Source organism: Sitophilus oryzae, unplaced genomic scaffold (genome assembly GCF_002938485.1).
Source record: "Sitophilus oryzae breed Bouriz unplaced genomic scaffold, Soryzae_2.0 scaffold_803_pilon_pilon, whole genome shotgun sequence".
NCBI lineage: Eukaryota > Metazoa > Arthropoda > Insecta > Coleoptera > Curculionidae > Sitophilus > Sitophilus oryzae.
In genome coordinates this window covers 387,576-404,750 of record NW_022147421.1, presented here as the reverse complement: position 1 = coordinate 404,750, position 17,175 = coordinate 387,576, and the positions used below count along the sequence as shown (strand labels likewise).

At 34.9% G+C, this 17,175-nt stretch overlaps 1 protein-coding gene across 1 annotated transcript in view; it reads right to left on the bottom strand.

The window, feature by feature from the left end:
* Nucleotides 1-330: 330 nt before the first annotated feature.
* The window catches only part of LOC115888615 (putative leucine-rich repeat-containing protein DDB_G0290503), a 74,501-nt gene continuing 57,656 nt past the window's right edge, over nucleotides 331-17,175 (bottom strand). The window contains exon 13 of the mRNA XM_030908380.1: nucleotides 331-705. Within this exon, the coding sequence (XP_030764240.1) occupies nucleotides 424-705 (282 nt within the window). The 3' untranslated portion in view covers nucleotides 331-423. The remainder of the gene's footprint in view (nucleotides 706-17,175) is intronic.

Here is a 17,175-nt window from a genome sequence, read left to right as displayed (position 1 = left end):
CGAAGCACTGTGCGATGCCTCTAAATGAACGAAATCGTCAGGATCTTTTTTAATTATGGGTCGATTGGAACCAAACTCGGCACATGAATAGAGGTAGGTACCCGAATGGAGTCCTCAGACGGAAGGACAGACAGATCGAAGAAAAAGTAAGAAGAAGTTTTACTTTAAATAATTGTTTTATCACTTAATATGGTTCTTTTGAAATAATTTACATACAGACTAAATAAATATGACTTACTTTTTTAATATATAGAAATTTATTCAAAATAAGAATACTATTACGTCCTTATTACAATAAAACTATGAAACACACTTTTTTAAACAAATATAACTCTCATAAGCATTTTAATAATAGTCAATTTAATTCAGGAAACGTTAAATGACACACTACAAATAAATTTGAAACTGTTATTTACTGACGGATTATTTGATTTCATGTGGAGCTCTTCTGCTTAAATCATTTAAAATTCGATTCATTTCGTCGCAGGTCTCTAAACAAATTTTGTCCTCCATATCGAACTTTGTCTTTTCGTATTTGTTTGATGAACTTTCCGATCTTTTGCAACAGCTGGAACAAGACGAATAAACGGAGGCGTTGGTGTTCAAATTCGAAGGCACATCTCTAGTCAGCTTGCGAAAAAATAATTGCTTCATAGGATATTCTGTTTTTGAAACATCTTTAGTAATATCGTTTATATTCGATATCTAGAAAATTGTGATGATTTTGAGGATCTTCGATAAAAACATATCGTGGTTACAGGAAATAAGTTATATTAAGTTAAATATTCTGACTTTTTAGAGCAGTGTTTTCCAAACTTTTATATAAAGCGTTAACCCTTTTTGTTATTTTTTTTTCATGGCCCCCTATTTCAGTAGTTTATAAGGTCGCAACATTAATATGAATACAGCCACAGGTAAAATTAAGTTTATAGGCTTGGTGCATTTCAGTTGATTTCAACAAATTCCGACCGCAGAGCAGTCTACGGCAGAAATCAGAAATTATCAATAAATAGTTTACGCCGTATACGCCAGTATAGCGAAAACTAAAATAGTGGGACATTGGCATTTTTCTTCAGTTATTACTATTCTTGCTGACATTTTTTGACAGAAATTAAATAATACGACTAGGATTTTTTGCTACAGGGCGAAAAGAGTAAAAAAAGGCGTAATGGAAGGTCAAAAAAAATACGAAGTTTTATAAAAGGACTTTACAGGTATATTTTTTTATTTACGAAGAGTTTTAGCTCTTATGGACCAAAAACGTTATCAAATTACTGTCGAACAATCATTTATCTCCCGCTAATACAAGGGTGGTCTGAAAAGTTTCCGACCTAACAAAGATACAAGACATTTTTTCTGAATATTTTTTTTTATTTTTCAACATAGTCCCCTTGTAACTCTACACACTTTTCCCAGCGATGCTCCCATCACTGTAACCCGTCCAAAGAGTACTCGGCGTTTTTCTCTGCAAAATAGTGGTTCACGAAGGTGCCTCTTCATTTGACGAAAATCTCTGTCCTCCGAGCGCAATTTTTAAATGAGGGAACAAAAAGAAATCGCTAGGGGCTAGATCTGGTGAGTAAGGCGGATGGTCAAGCAGTTCAAACCGTAATTCGTGGATTTTCGCCATGGCAACCGCTGAGGTGTGAGACGGTGCGTTATCTTGGTGAAACAGGATTTTCTTTTTCTGTAAATGTGGCCGTTTTCCGTAAGTTCTGTTTTTCTTTTTGAAGATAATCAATTAAAATAACTCCATGACTATCCCAAAAAACAGTCGCCATCACTTTCCCAGCCGAAATAACAGTTTTTGCTTTTTTTGGGGCTGGTTCTCCCTTTGCCGTCCACTGTTTGGACTGTATTTTTGTTTCTGGTGTATAGTGGTGTATCCAAGTTTCATCTACAGTAATTAATCGACGCAAAAACTCGGATTTGTTGCGCGTAAACTGCGCCAACATAGCGTTGGAAATGTTCATACGAACACGCTTTTGGTCTAAGGGTACGAACATAGTGGAGGCAGGTTTCTGCTTTCCGGCAACCAGCGCCGTCTCTGGGGACCTATTCTTGACCACATATCGCTCACATCTCGCATCTCCGAAAAAGCCATATAACAATACACGTGATGCGTAATTTTGCGTATATGCCGTGTATTGTTATATGGCTTTTTCAGAGATGCGAGCAGGGTTCGGAAGTAGTTAATAAATTTACCTGATTAACTCACCTAACCTAACTATACTCAAACGCCGCTCCCGCCGCGCCAGCTCGCACATAGGGAATTTGGTCTATAAACCTGGCCAAAAGTGAAATATTTTTATTTTCATTTTTTATCTTAACTGAATACAAATCTATAAATACTAAATGTAAGCGCGTTTATTAGCTTTTTTTAAGTCGTAAGTTGACTATCAAATAACGTTTTCTTCTATTCTATTTCTTTATAATGTTTTATATTTAAAAAATCAGAGGCATTTTTATAAGGTGTAAGACTATTCGGCAATATTCCGCATGGAAATTAGTATCCGTTCAATGCTTAAAGTCTCCAGCTTTGGAATATGTACAAAAATCTTGCCAATATTTGCCACTGCCAAAAAAACATTGATTTAAATAGATTCTTAAAGGAAATAGTCTTTACCCTATAACACCCATCCTCGCTCAAATATCGTCTATAATATACAAATTACTTTCTTGTTCTAGCATCCTCATCCAATTGCTTGATTTTGCACAGAATGGCCCTATTTGATCGGTGGAAAGGGTTTCAGAGTAGAGGAAAAAATATTGTGTAGGAAAAACAAAATGGGGTTCCATATTAGCAACCTCTCCTCTAATTAATAATTAATATTACAAGCAAAAAAGCAAAAAAATCATAAAACATAATTTTGGCCAACTTTTAGTTCTTAATACCCTCTGTGTGCCGTCGGCGCGTGCAAAAGCAGAAATAAATAAATTTTCGTTCCGGTAAAAGCGAGAACGCCGATGAACGCTGGTTGACGGTGCCTGCCTGCCATCTGCCTGCTTTCACTGTGAACTAGCCGATTTGATAACACGCTTTAATTTTTCAAGGTTATAACCTCGAGGCGGCGCGGCGCGGCGCTACGATGTACCCATATACAGGGTGTCCCAGAAATAAGTGCAAGTATTTTATACTTAACTGGTAGTATAGTTCAACCCCAGAAACACGCCAATGAGGTTTTTTTCTAAATATTTTTTTTTGAAAATTCGGAATTTTTTGAAAATTTTTTTGGAATTTTTTGAAAATTTTTTTGGAATTTTTTTTAGTTTTTATTTAAAGAAAATAATTTCTTGATAATATGCCAACATAGGTAGTAGATTAAAGTTACAAGAAAGAAAATCCAGAAAAGATCCAGTGGTTCTCAAAATTTTAGCAAAAAATAATTTTTTTTGGAAATTTTCAAAGTAAAATAACTGTGTTATTTTGGACTTATTTGAAAAACGATAAAGAGAAAATATGTTTCTTTTATCGATATCTACCAGCCTTTAAAATACTTGCACTTATTTCTGGGATACCCTGTTTATAACAATACACGTGATGCGTATACGCAAAATTGCGAACGATGTCAAGAATAGGTACCCAGATTGACGCCGACTACCGGTAAGCGGCAAACCTGCTTGCACTGTGTTCGCACACTAACGTGAGCAAACGAGGCACCCAACGCGTGGACAGCTTTCTCATGCCTAAATCTTCATTTAATATGTGACAAACACGTTCTTTTGATATGTTCATAACCTCTGCTATCTCTCTCACTTTAATTCGGCGGTCGTCTAGCACCATTTGGTGACCTTTGGCGATGTTATCGTCGGTAGTTGCAGTTTTTGGACGTCCCGAACGTTTATCGTCTCCCAAGCTCTTAGCGCCACGTTTAAATTCAGCTGCCCAAAATTTTACTGTGGTAAATGATGGTGCAGAGTCCCCATACACAGAATCCAACTCATGTTTAATTTGTGTAGGCGTATTGCCTTTCAAAACCAGATATTTAATGACAGCTCGATACTCGATTTTGTCCATTTTCACAAAAACACTGACATCAATTCACTCAAACGACTGTTACATAACAACTGCGCATCCAAAATGGCTGAAACTTTGGTGAATAACTGTCAACAGATGAACAATGAACAATTTTAACAGTATTAAATAATATGATAATATGCGAAAAAAACGTATTCAACTTCAGCAAAGGAAACCATAATACACACCTCACAAAAATTTTCGCAACACATATTTTTCTTAGTATATATTCTTGAAACGCTTCAAACATTTTTATGTGAAAAACTTAAATCTAAGGTCTGCCTGAGTTATCATATACTTTCCATTCCTTAACAAGTTGCTATTAATGCAAATAACTTTTGAGATTATTGTTAACCAAGAGAATTTAAGAATACTTTGCAGTTTTCCAAATTAATAAGTGATGCGATAATTTATGTGGGGTGTATATTATTCCAAAATAACATAATATGTAAGGCACTTACATAAAACATGCTTAAAAATAATTCTCAATTTCTTCTCCAGCCATATACAAGAGCTCTTTCGCTTCCGGAAACAAGTCTACTTTTTTATTTTTAGAGTGCTTTGGTCGCAGATGTGAAAGTAGAGGATCTGAATATAACAATAAGTTATCCAATATATCTTCAATAGTTTCCTTACGACCACTCTTCCTGGAAAAATTTTGGCGGAACGATCGAAATTCTTTGTTTCTTGATTCAGATGCTTCTTCGGACATTTTGCCGATGGGTATACGTCGTAAAATCACGCAAAATTAGGGCAAAAATGTGGAATGCTCTGAAAGGGAGATACATATCGAAGCTTTGTCGAAAAATTTGAGGCCTGCCTGTATTTGCATTAATATTATACTGAATTCTAAGGAGCTTAACTTTTGTCAGTGGCTAGAACTGTTTATTATGCACTTACTGTTTATTGTATGCCCTTCCATTCTGTTTTCTACGTGTTGTGCGGCTAAATATTTGACCGCATTTTCAAGCTCCAGTTTTGAGCTGTTCGATATTAACTGGTTCTAAACAGCAGAACTCATTGACGGGGCTTTGCGCCGCTCTCCCTACCAGTGCAGGTTGAGTGGAGGGGGAGCGTAGTCGAGTACCTCGGCCGCACCAGCACTACAGAAGTAGTTAGTGGTCGCACATGAACCAGTGAGGTTCGAGTCCGGAGTGCCCTGCCAAGTGTCCTGCTGCCAGCCGCCTGCCGCCGTACTGTGCTAGGTAAGCATCAGCCGCCGAAGTGTTCGAAGGTAGGTCGTATCCTTGTTATAATTCTTAAGCGGTTACTGTACCACCTAGGCGCGTTTTAGGGATAAGGGAGAGCGTAGGTTGCCGACCAGGCGAAAGGGAGAACACGGTTTACTATAGTAGTTGTCAGGAATGACGTCCCGGAAACTAGACAACATAAGGGGTGGCCTGACATCTACTCTGGTTTAACGTGTCTTTGCGGGATAATAATTAAAGGGGTTTTAAGCTTTGTATAAATAGAGGTTGCCGACCAGGCAAAGCATTGAACTCTTATTTACTAGACAAGGCTTTCTACGCCGTAAATGACGTATATTTGAATTGACAAAATCGAATTTGATCTGACAAAACACTGGTCTAATGTTTGCTATTGCTATATTTACTAATTACTGAAATTAATTTATTTAAAGGTCATTGATATTTCGCTATAAATAGAAGTTGCCGACCAGGCGAAAGAGGAACACGGTTTACTATAGTAGTTGTCAGGAATGACGTCCCGGAAACTAGACAACATAAGGGTGGCCTGACATCTACTCTTGTCTAACGTGCCTCTCTAATTCTAACTAATTGATTTTCATAAGGGACAGCTAAAGTGGTTCAGTAAACGCACGGGTCGCGAATGTTCACCGAGCTAACACAGGACCTCGCCCAAATCCCGAAGCGGGTTCTGTAGCCCGCGTATTTTTTGGGTGTGTCGTCCGGACGACACCCTGCATCAGTGACGCTGAATCTCGCCGAAATCCCGAGGTTGTCCTGACCGGGCGGTGTGTCTGCGGCCTGCGTTTCTCGAAACGACGTGCAACTCGCCGAGACGTCGCTAATTTCATGATCCAGGGCTCGCGTGTGTGTATATCCCACAGGACGCTGTTAATTTCGCGATCTATCCGGGGCTCGCGTGTGTGTATATCCCACAGGACGCTGTTAATTTCACGATCTATCCGGGGCTCGCGTGTGTGATTATCCCACAGGACGCCGATTATTTTTGCGATCGATCCAGGACTCGCGTTTGTATATCCCTCGGGACGCTGTTAATTTTGCGATCGATCCAGAACTCGCGTCGCTTTATTTTATAGAACATCATTGCGGGAACGCGTTTTTAATTCACGGGATAGAACCAGTCAGAGAGTTACATATCGGGAATAGTCGATCAAAACTCTAGAGGTACACGGTTGTTAGTGTAAATTTTGTTCTGCGAGGTACTAAATATTTACTTTATTTTTTTATTATGGTAAACTTTACTTTACGGGTCATTAGATATACATTTTATTTCACTGTTGTTACGATTCGAGGACGGGAACCTTCCTGGATTATTGTTGTACATAATTAATTAGTTAAATAAAAGCCTAGTGTTACGTTATAGTTAATTGTGTGTTTTATTTTCTTTTCATCTCATCACTCCCTGGTATCTCCACTGTATAAAAGCTACCCGTATAGGCACTAGTGTTCTCTCAAACACTTTAAACATTGGGATGGCGCCCGAGGAACCGAACCAAGGCAACTCGACGTCAGTGACCTCTCTCTAACAAGGCATATTATACCAACCTACCAACCGTAAAGGGAAACAAATAGTTCTGCTGCCTCTTTCATGTACTGCCTTAGTGAACTTGTATTAGCCTTTTCATCAGACGACACTACTTGTAAAATTACCGCAAAGCGATATATCAAATTATTATCAATACCAGTAATTTTTGAAGATACATCGTGATTTGCGAAAAATAATCTAGCGGTATTCCCGTCATTTGTTGTTCCTGAGCCTTGTTTAACAATATGCACCTTTAGTCCTAACTCATCCATGAAAGCAACTTGAATCTTTTTCTTTTTTTCATCTTTTTTTAATTTGTTTTCTCCTTTAGCTGTCCATTTTTCGAAGTCGGAATTGTATGAGACATGTAATTCCATACACCGAATCCATATATGAAGTGTTGATAATCCATAATTGTATACGTCTTCTCTGGCTGGTTTAATCCAAATCGCTTCAAGATTATTCATATCTGATGGTTTCGTTAAACAGATAGGGCAGGTGGACGAAGTGGTGTATCGGAGTTGAGGCGCTTTAGGTCGAAAATGTCGGTTGAATGATCTTCACCCGACTGACCGCACCAACAATGATGCAGGTGGAGTGTTAAATACATCAAAGAAAATTTTGCCGGTTTGAAAAAATATTCTCTTGAGTAATTTTTCTCCAATGTTGAGATTTTCTGAATTGTTGTAAACTGTCCCCCACCCCAATGTGAGGGTGGTTCCTCGCCCCTAAAATAGCATTCAGTATGTTCATAGCAAGCGTATAGCTTTTTCAATAAAGGAATTATAGCACAAAAAATTACGGATAAAAACTACGGTCGAATCAATGGAAAACGTAATTATTGCGTAAGAAATTTATTTTTTTCTTCCAGGTTCGGATCTAGGTGGATGAAATTTATATGTAACAGTACACTAGAAGGTTCACTCTATAATATTTTGTAGATATAACCCTTGTTTATATATTCTTAAAGTTGGTCAACCTCTCGACAAAATGTGCTGCCTCTGGCGAACAAATCGCAAAGCTTTAAAAGAATGAAGCATGTGATTAGGGGCGGAGTCAAAAATATCGATTATTTGCGGTATTTCCCTCAGAGTAATGTAATAATATAGCTCGGATTTTTGCGAACTATAATAGGGCTCAGCTGATTAAGAAATTTAAACAAAACTATTATTTCATTGCTGATTTTCGATTATTTTACTGTTATTTTTAAGGATTCTAAACCGTATTTAACAAAGAAATAACAGTTTTCAATATGTTGGTACATTAATGCTAATTACTGGTAATTATTAATATTTAAAAAAAGTTACATACACTTACTTTATTTCGATTTGACCTAGGGCTCTAAAATTTTATTTCATTCTTCGATCATTTTATTCTAAATTGAGGTTTTACGTTTTAAAGATATTTTTTTCGAAAACAAAACGTTTATACATTCTTGATTAATTTTTTTCTTAATCAAAATAAAACTTGGCACTTGTTTCAGTAATATTATTTAACATTTAAATAAATATTATGTACTTAATACACCATTTAAATCTTTATTACACGAAATAAATCTTTCTTAGCGTAAAATATGGCCAGAGTCAAGTTTGCTTTAACTTTGTACCATCTGAAAAAAAAAGGGCGTCCAGTTGGCAGGGAAATGACGATCGACGACATTTCCGACGGTCGACGACATTTCCGACGGTCGACGACATTTCCCACATAAATTTACATATAAAATGACAGCGATCTTCATTTCATAGCCATCGCTGACGCCGTTTATTTTCGATCAAGAATTATAAAAACTGAAAATATCATTATGTTTTAACTCACAAAGCCCGTTAAACCATAAAACTTTCTAGTATATTGTTTTATTAGGGTAAAAAATGACACTTTTCGTGGCGAGACTGTAGGTTTGACATACAGCCGAAGCACAAAAGTCATTTTACTCCGAATAGCTATGCTATTTTTTCAAACGCCACAAATAATGTTTTAAACAATTTCAAACGTTCCAAATAATATAAAAATATTTAAAACTCATACCTTGTAAGTAATTATCATGATACAAAAAAAAACAAGGTATGATATTGCGCAGGTTGGTCACCACGTCACAGGTGATAAACGGCAATATTGGTCGGCAAGCTCCACGCGCCAATTTCAAATTTTCAAACAGATGACACATAATAAATGTGTATAATGTGTCATAACTTTTCAAATGTCCAGCTCGATGATTTTACATAACTTTAGGGGTTATTTAATTCTTCCCTATTTTAGGTCTTTTTTTATTAGTGGCAATTGAACAATACGGATATTTTGTTGTATGGCATATGACGTCACAGGCGATATGCGCAAACTGAACGAAATTGGAGACGCTATCGACCATACCTTGTTTTCAAGTTTTCTTTGTACCATGAGTAATTATATATCGAGAAACTATGGTTACGGCTCGTTGAATTTGAGACTTATGTCATTTTAATAATATATTTTCATACTTTTATGCTTAGGCGTAAAGTGCTTTACTTTTATGCCTAGGCGTTAAAATGACTTTTTTATATTGTCAATCACGTCGCAAAAATTAATACTTTTGTGACGTTTGAAAAAAAAATAATATTTTGAAACTAACTGGTATATTTTTCTGCCACAACAAAGTTATTATACAGTGATAAATGATAAGATCATATTGAAATACGCTACTGGGTAAAAAAAATTGGCTAAATTTTATCAATAATACTCCATTTCAAAAGTTATTTTCCAAAATAATTAATATTTTTTAATAATTGATTGCAATTAATATTATTTGACTAGTTTAATTTGATTAATTAATAAGACTAGATTAATTTCATTTAAAATAAATTTGATCAGATTTTTTTCGTATATTCAACTACCAGAAAAGTAGAAGGAAGATTATAATGTATCTATCACAATATTTAAAAGAACTACTACAATAATTATTAGAAGAAAAACAAAAAGAAAAAAATACCCAAATACCTTCACCTTCTACTCAACTACAAAATAAATGAATATAATCTCTTACAAGAACACTACACAAACTACTTCTTGTATTCTACACTAAACAAATTATCAAACTTATTAATTAATCAAACATAAAGAAAAATTAACCAAATTACCCCTTCACCTACTACTTAACTTCAAAATAAAATATAAAAACACTACTAAATTTCTTCTGGTAGTCTACACTAAACATTATAATCAAACTTAATAAATTAATCTAATTTTACATTACAACTACAAAGAAACAAGAAAATATTTTAAAACTACAAGAAATAAAACTTCGATACGTGCGACCAGTATAATAGATCAAGCGGACAAAGAATATAAAATACTTTAAAATGTGCATTCAGAAAGAAAAAATATCTCGAAAATTATCTAAACAAACATTTTTTTTTCTTATCAGTGAAAAACATCGACCTCGTCGGCCTTGCGGAATTTGTCGGGTATTTACAATGGTCGAATTGTATAATTACCAGCTTTTTAGCATATCTAATAGACAAAAAGTATCTGGTCGATTAGTAACCAATTGGCACAGTCCGAAAATTATCGATTTTTATTTTCTCTGTTTTTATTGGCCGCTTCAAAATTCAGAGTAACAAAAAATATTTTTCTCTAGTAAAAGACTGTGAAATACGCCCCGCCATCTGGTGCTTTACATCCACAAACGTCTTAGGTTGAGCTCTATGGTTGAGCTACTTTAAAAATTCATATACAAGGATATAACCTTGCGCGAATGTAAGCGTTTTTTTGAAAGTCATAATAAACATATAGAAACTAGACTTGAACAAAATTGGGACATTTTTTTCAGGTTTGTTGTTGGTAAAAGACCTCTCTTTACGGAAAAAATTGTCGGAATTGAACAACACAAGGAAACTTCTGAAAATAATAAATGTCATTGTATGAAATTTTTGTATAGATTTGGTAAATTAAGGAAACTATAACTTTAACCCGCCATAACTCCCCGACTAAGAGGTCAACTCAAGAAATATCTCACATGGTGGAGCTCTGGGATGTCCTTTATCCATCTATATAAAAAACTTGATGAATTAAATTTTTTGTTTTTTGGGCTAATGTCCCGCATTTCCCGATTTCGTTACACTGTGTGCCGCCGTCATGTCGGTCGCATTAAAATAATATTGAAATCGGGGTTTTGTCGTAATATTTAAGTATTTTAGTTTTTTGCTAGTGCTGTTATTGAGACTATAAACGCTGTAATAAAAAAAAAATATATGTAACGCTGTTTCGGCAAAGATTACAGAATATTTCGGGTAATAAAAAATAAGTGAACAAGAATAGTTCGAATTCGAATTGAATCGTTCGGCGTCTTGTTGTGTTGTGACAATTTCGAATGTTAATAAAATTGCCCAAAAAAATGTTAACGCGTAAAGGAGAGCGTAATTAGGGCGTTGTTGGGTGCAATAACATTTACTAACTCAACTTTCTTGGACATTCAACTCTCCCGAAACAACATTTTATAGCTTCATAATTTCTTACACCGATTTGATCAATAGTCAATAGCAAAAATGGATTCAAGCAGTTCAACGAAACAAGTGAGTAAACAAAGTACTCCTTACATAATCAAAAAATTAATTAGACAATTATACTATGAGAGGATGAAATATAATTTGTGTGTGTGTGTGTGTGTGCAATATTAATTGTATACTTTTTTAATCAACTAGTGATTAAATGTTTTATGAACATCTTCTAAAATTATAATTATTATGTACCTTTAAAAAATGTCGTTATAGCCGAAATAGCTCCAATTATGCCCCACTAGCAAAACCGGTAATAAAACTATGCTCGCTACCATAGTTGAAATCATCTAATTTTTTTTAACTGGAATAATAAATTATAATGCAAGTTAGACCTTCTGAAGACATCAAAATATTTACCTTTTTATTTTTTTGTTTAGAATTTCCACAAATTATACTTTCTAACACTTTCAGAATAATTATATACTAATTTTTTCGTTTACTCGCCATTCAAACCCGTGTATTTGTATGTGTTCGTTATTTACGATATTCCCGGGCGGTGGCAGCACCGGCGGCGAATGCACCAAACCTATAAGAAAAATCGACTTATAGTCGACTTCTCTTTAGTAAAATTGTATGGGGGGAAATTAATTAAATTAATTTATAAATTAAATTATAAAATAAAATTAATTTTGGGGGAAAAGTTTTAGGGTAATTTTGATTTATTTTATTCTCTAAGTTTTTGGGGCGCTGAATCCGAATTTGATGTTTGCTAACATAATTTTGTGACGGAACATTGAAAAAAAGCAAAAAACATAAAAAGTTGCAATTTTTGCGTTTTTTTTTTGCTTATAACTAAAAAATGTAAATTTTTCAGAAATAATATCTCTATAAAAAATAAAAGTAGCCAAAATTCCCTACAAATTCAGATCTTTATACATACAGGGTCGCTGTTATGTATGGAAACGGATCGATTATTAGGTAAAATATAGGAGGTACCGCAAAAAGTTAAATACAAAATTTATAGGATTTTTAAATTATCTATTAGCGAGTAATACATTCATGTATACAGGGTCGGTCATACAGTCGTGGCACATAAAACTTTATTTTTTTAATAGAACCCCCTGTATATTATTGCATATTTCAATTCTAAGCAAAAATGAAAATACATACAGTTGTACAAATATATAGGAAGAGACTTGGGGATAGCACCGGTCGCGTGTTATTTTATATTTCTCACGTCTCTAGCTATACTTGTTAAGTTGTACAATGTACCTCAAACCAACCGTTTCCGAGTTATTGACTTTTGAAAATATCATTTAAACAATTTGATTTAATTAATTTCGATGTGTTCAGTTTCATTTAACCATGCCATTCTGCCGAAACTGTGACTCTTAATAATATTTGACATTAGTTCTCGAGTTAGCATTTATAGATGTACAAAATAAGATTATTCTCAAGTCTGGAAATACCACAAATACACAATTTTCGTTTAACATTTCAATTCTTCAATTTATGTACGTTTTGTATTACGATTATTGCTTAAAATTGAAGGAAGAATTAAAATATGCAATAATATACAGGGGGTTTCATTTAAAAAAATTAAGTTTGATGTGCCACAACTTTATGACAGATTCTGTATGCTTACATTTACTAGAAGCTAATAGGCATTTAAAAATCCATTACATATCACAGTTTCGGCATCACAAATGAATAAAACAACAAACAAACAACGCTTTATTGTACAAAAAGCCAAAACAGCTTCATCGACAAAGCACTCACAAACAACAAAATCACAAAAAAATACACAATACAAATAATACAATTCAAAAAAATTTAAGTATTTAAAATTACAAAAAGAATATACATGGACAATTTTAGAACAGTACACAGTAAATAGATATGATTTTAGAATTATAAAATATTAAATACTTGACCTTTGACCAGTGTGTGAAATTTTAAAATTCAAAATTGTTCATAATTAAACATCAACAAAAAAGTCGTTTACCGCATATAGGGCTCTCTCCAGTAAGTATAATTTTAGAGCTTTGCGAAATGCGGGAAAGAATGAAAGCGACTTGATATTCAAAGGCAGATGATTGTACATTTTTTTGGCATTGTACAGTATTGAACCTTTAACTAGTTCTGAGCTCGGGGTTGGCAGATAAAGATCGTGCCCTGCATTAATAAGTGGAGAGTTATGAGATGGCCTTTCGGGAATAGCAGATATGTGCTTGCGGATTAAGCAAACGGATTCAAAAATGAATAAAGAAGGAAGAGTCAGTATTTTCAAATTTTTAAAGAAATTCTGGCAGTGAGTTCTACTGTTCAGTCCCAATAAATATCGAACTGCTCTCTTTTGAAGTCTGAAAACACGATCAAATTTTGTTGCGCAAGTACCCCAGAATGGAAGGGCATAACGAAGATGTGACTCAAAAAGGGCATAATAAAGGGCTATTCTAGAGGTTGAGAAGTTAAGTTCCTTAGAAACCGATCTTAGCGCAAAACAGGCAGCGCTTAGTTTCTTTGATAGAGCTTCGATGTGAAAGTCCCATTTTAACGAGTTGTCTACAACAAGTCTAAGAACTTCACAGAGTTTTATTAAGTACAAAAGGTTGTATAGTATAATATTCTTTTATATGACAAAACTTTAGTTTTTGATAGGTTGAGGCATAGGAGATTAGAATCGCACCAAGATTTAATGGTGCGTAAGTCACTGGATATAGTACTATATAGTGCCGTAACATCTGGGCCGCTCCAAGTGAAACTAGTATCGTCCGCAAAGAGGCAGATTTTACCGCTAATGTCTAGATTTGCAATGCCGTTGATAAACACCAGAAACAAAATAGGGTCAAGTACTGAACCCTGAGGGACACCACATTCTATAGGCTTACAAGAAGACATAGACGTATCAATCCTCACAAGCTGCCTTCTGTTACCAAGATATGACTTGAGCCATTCGAGCGGCACTCCCCTGAAACCATAGTATTGCACATGGCATCATTAAATGAAACTGAACATATCGAAATTAATTTAATCGAATTGTTTAAGTGATATGTTCAAAAGTCAATAACTCGGAAATATTTGACTCAAACAATAACTCTGAGACATTGTGAATGATAGTAAGCTTTTAAGTATAAAGTCTAATCGAAACCACGAATTTATTCCACTAATTTCGAGGTTCTGAATGAAGCTTTAGAGTTTAGGTTAGTTCACACTTGATTACGGTCAATGACACATCTCACGGAAACGTTGGGTAAATTAAAACAAATTAAGGCATAATATAAGCACGGCATATAAATCACACGGCAGGCAAACTCGCATTGGCGGGAACGCTACGCGCATATCCTTGCGCACGCCGCCATTATGGGTGCCAGCAACAGAAATTAACCAGTGTCGTAGTCAGTCGTAGTATTTGTCATCGACAACATACAGTTACGGCAGCTTTGAGTCAGTAGCGTGCGGCTTAATTTATTTCATTCTTTTCTTGAGTGATATATTTTGTTTTTTTATTTTTGTTTATTGTATGATATATTTGATTTTTGTAGTTTAGTAGTACAATGGAAGTCCGAAATTCTTTTAGTTTTAATACTCAATCATTGCCTACGGCATTCAAAGTAATTTGTATTATTAGGTATCTTGCAAAATGACAAACAAGATTCACTTCTAAATTACTGTTTTTCTGATTATTCGTATCTATTTTTAATTTTTATGGATAGCTCATGACAATTCAGAGAGAAAAGAACAGAGGTCTGCCGTATTTTTTTAATACGACCCTGTCTAATCAATAGTTTATTTTCTGGGAAATTTTTAATACGTTTTAATCCGGCCCTGACTCGGCACCCATAATGGTGATTTCAAGGTCAACTTTTATAGAAGTTTTAAACAATGGGATCTGGGCAGAGTTAGCCTGCCGTGTGATTTATATGCCGTGGATATAAGCTCGTAATTATTTTATGTAACAAGACAATTCATGTTATAATAGGTTTTAGCATTGCATTGAACTCTTATTTACTTGACAAGGCTTTCTACGCCGTAAATGAATTATATTTTGATAATCGAATTTGATCTTGTAAACACTGGTCTAATGTTTGCTATTCCTATATTTACCAGTGACACCGAAATAAATTTATTTAGAGGTCATTGATATTTACTATAAACTAACTAAATATTTTTGAATAGGGGAGAGTAACCTAAGATGGGACGATTTAAAAAAAATAATATCTTAATAGCTAATCAAAATAAAACAAGTTTTTGTAAATGAACGAAACTTATATTCCATAGCCAACAAACTTTTGCGTCTGCTGGGCCTCCAGTTGGTTTTTGTATGGAGACTCTGTTAAAATAGTAGACTTCAATGATCTCCTAGCTGTTTGTTTTTTTCGTTTGTCTTTAACTATCGGTAAAGGACTGATGTCAATAATTTTTACTTTAGACTGAGAAGAGTTGTTATCTGGAAGGATTTCCTTTTTCCGCGAAGCTACCAAGGCTGCTAGAGGAAGTTCATCTTCTGAGCTACTCTCGTTGTTTTGACCATTTTCCGAAGATTGTGAAATAGTGTCTTTTCTGGAGGTAGAGGGGTTTTGATATGGATCTACTACAGTGTTAGTTGTTCCTGCAGCGGCAAATTCCCAGTCTTCGAATATATCGGCATTGAACGGCCAGATACCTGTTCTTCTGAACCCATTCACAGCAGTTTGAACATTTGCTGATTTTACAAAGGCTTCTGAAACAGTCCCTGCAATTTGATAGAGCCCGAAAGTGCGACCACAATGATTTTTTAACCATCTGGAAAGGTACGTATCGTAATAAGTCATAAAAGATTTGAAATAGGATACATCCAACGATTGAATTTTGTGTATGCAGTGGGGCGGTAGGCACAACAGAATAACTCCATTAGCACGACAAAAATCTATAACATTCAAACTTTTTGTATGAGAACTATGGCCGTCTAAAATAATAAGAATTGGTCTTTCTTTTGACGGCCTTGTTTGTTCAACAAAGTAGTGCATATAGTGTAAAAACACATCTCGATCCATCCAACCTTTATCTTGGGGAAAGGCTGGACTGGGCGCATTATCCATTAATTCCGGTTTTATCCTCTTTCTAGGAAATATAAATGCAGGTGCCAAAAAATTACCACTTGCATTCATAACAGCAACAATTGTAACGTTTACACCTCTCTCTGCGCTGGTTAGGCCTCCTACTTGTTTCTTCCCCCTTTGTGCTAGAATTTTTTGTAATTTTTGAACGGTTGTAACCCCAGTTTCATCGACATTCCATACTCGATCTGGGGTAAGTTTGTATTTTTCATAAATACCTTCAAGATTTTTGAAAAAACTTTGGACTGCATTTTTATTAAAACCGGTAGCTCTACCGTATGATGTTGCTTCGGGTTTTCTGAGGGTAACATTTTTGTGTCGAGACAAAAACCCGTATATCCATTTTTGGACGCCATTTTATTTTCTCTATTGAAGTTATTTGGTATGTTGTTGGCTAAAGCAAAATCGAAGGCCAACTGGCGAAGTTCTTTGTAAGTTATTCCGAAATTTTTTTTTCCATTTCTAAAATGTATTCAACAATATCTTTTTCTTGATCATCAGAAAAAACTTTTCTAAATCGTCCGAGGCATTTTTCATTTTCTCTTACGATTTTATTTCTATTTGCAACCCTTCGCTGCAAGGTACTTTTGGGTACATTATATTTATCTGCAGCTTGACGTACCTACTGACAATTCGTTATTTCGCACTTTTTGGACGGCCTCTAACATGTCCTGAATCGACCATTTTCCACACGATCTGTTTTTCAACGATAATAACGATTTGGAGGCATCTGAAATGGAAAAAAAAGTTGGAACTACAGACTTTTATTCAAAAATAAACAGTTTCTCAAGTTGGGTCTCAACTTAAGGGTCCTATCTTGAGAAATATGCACTGATTC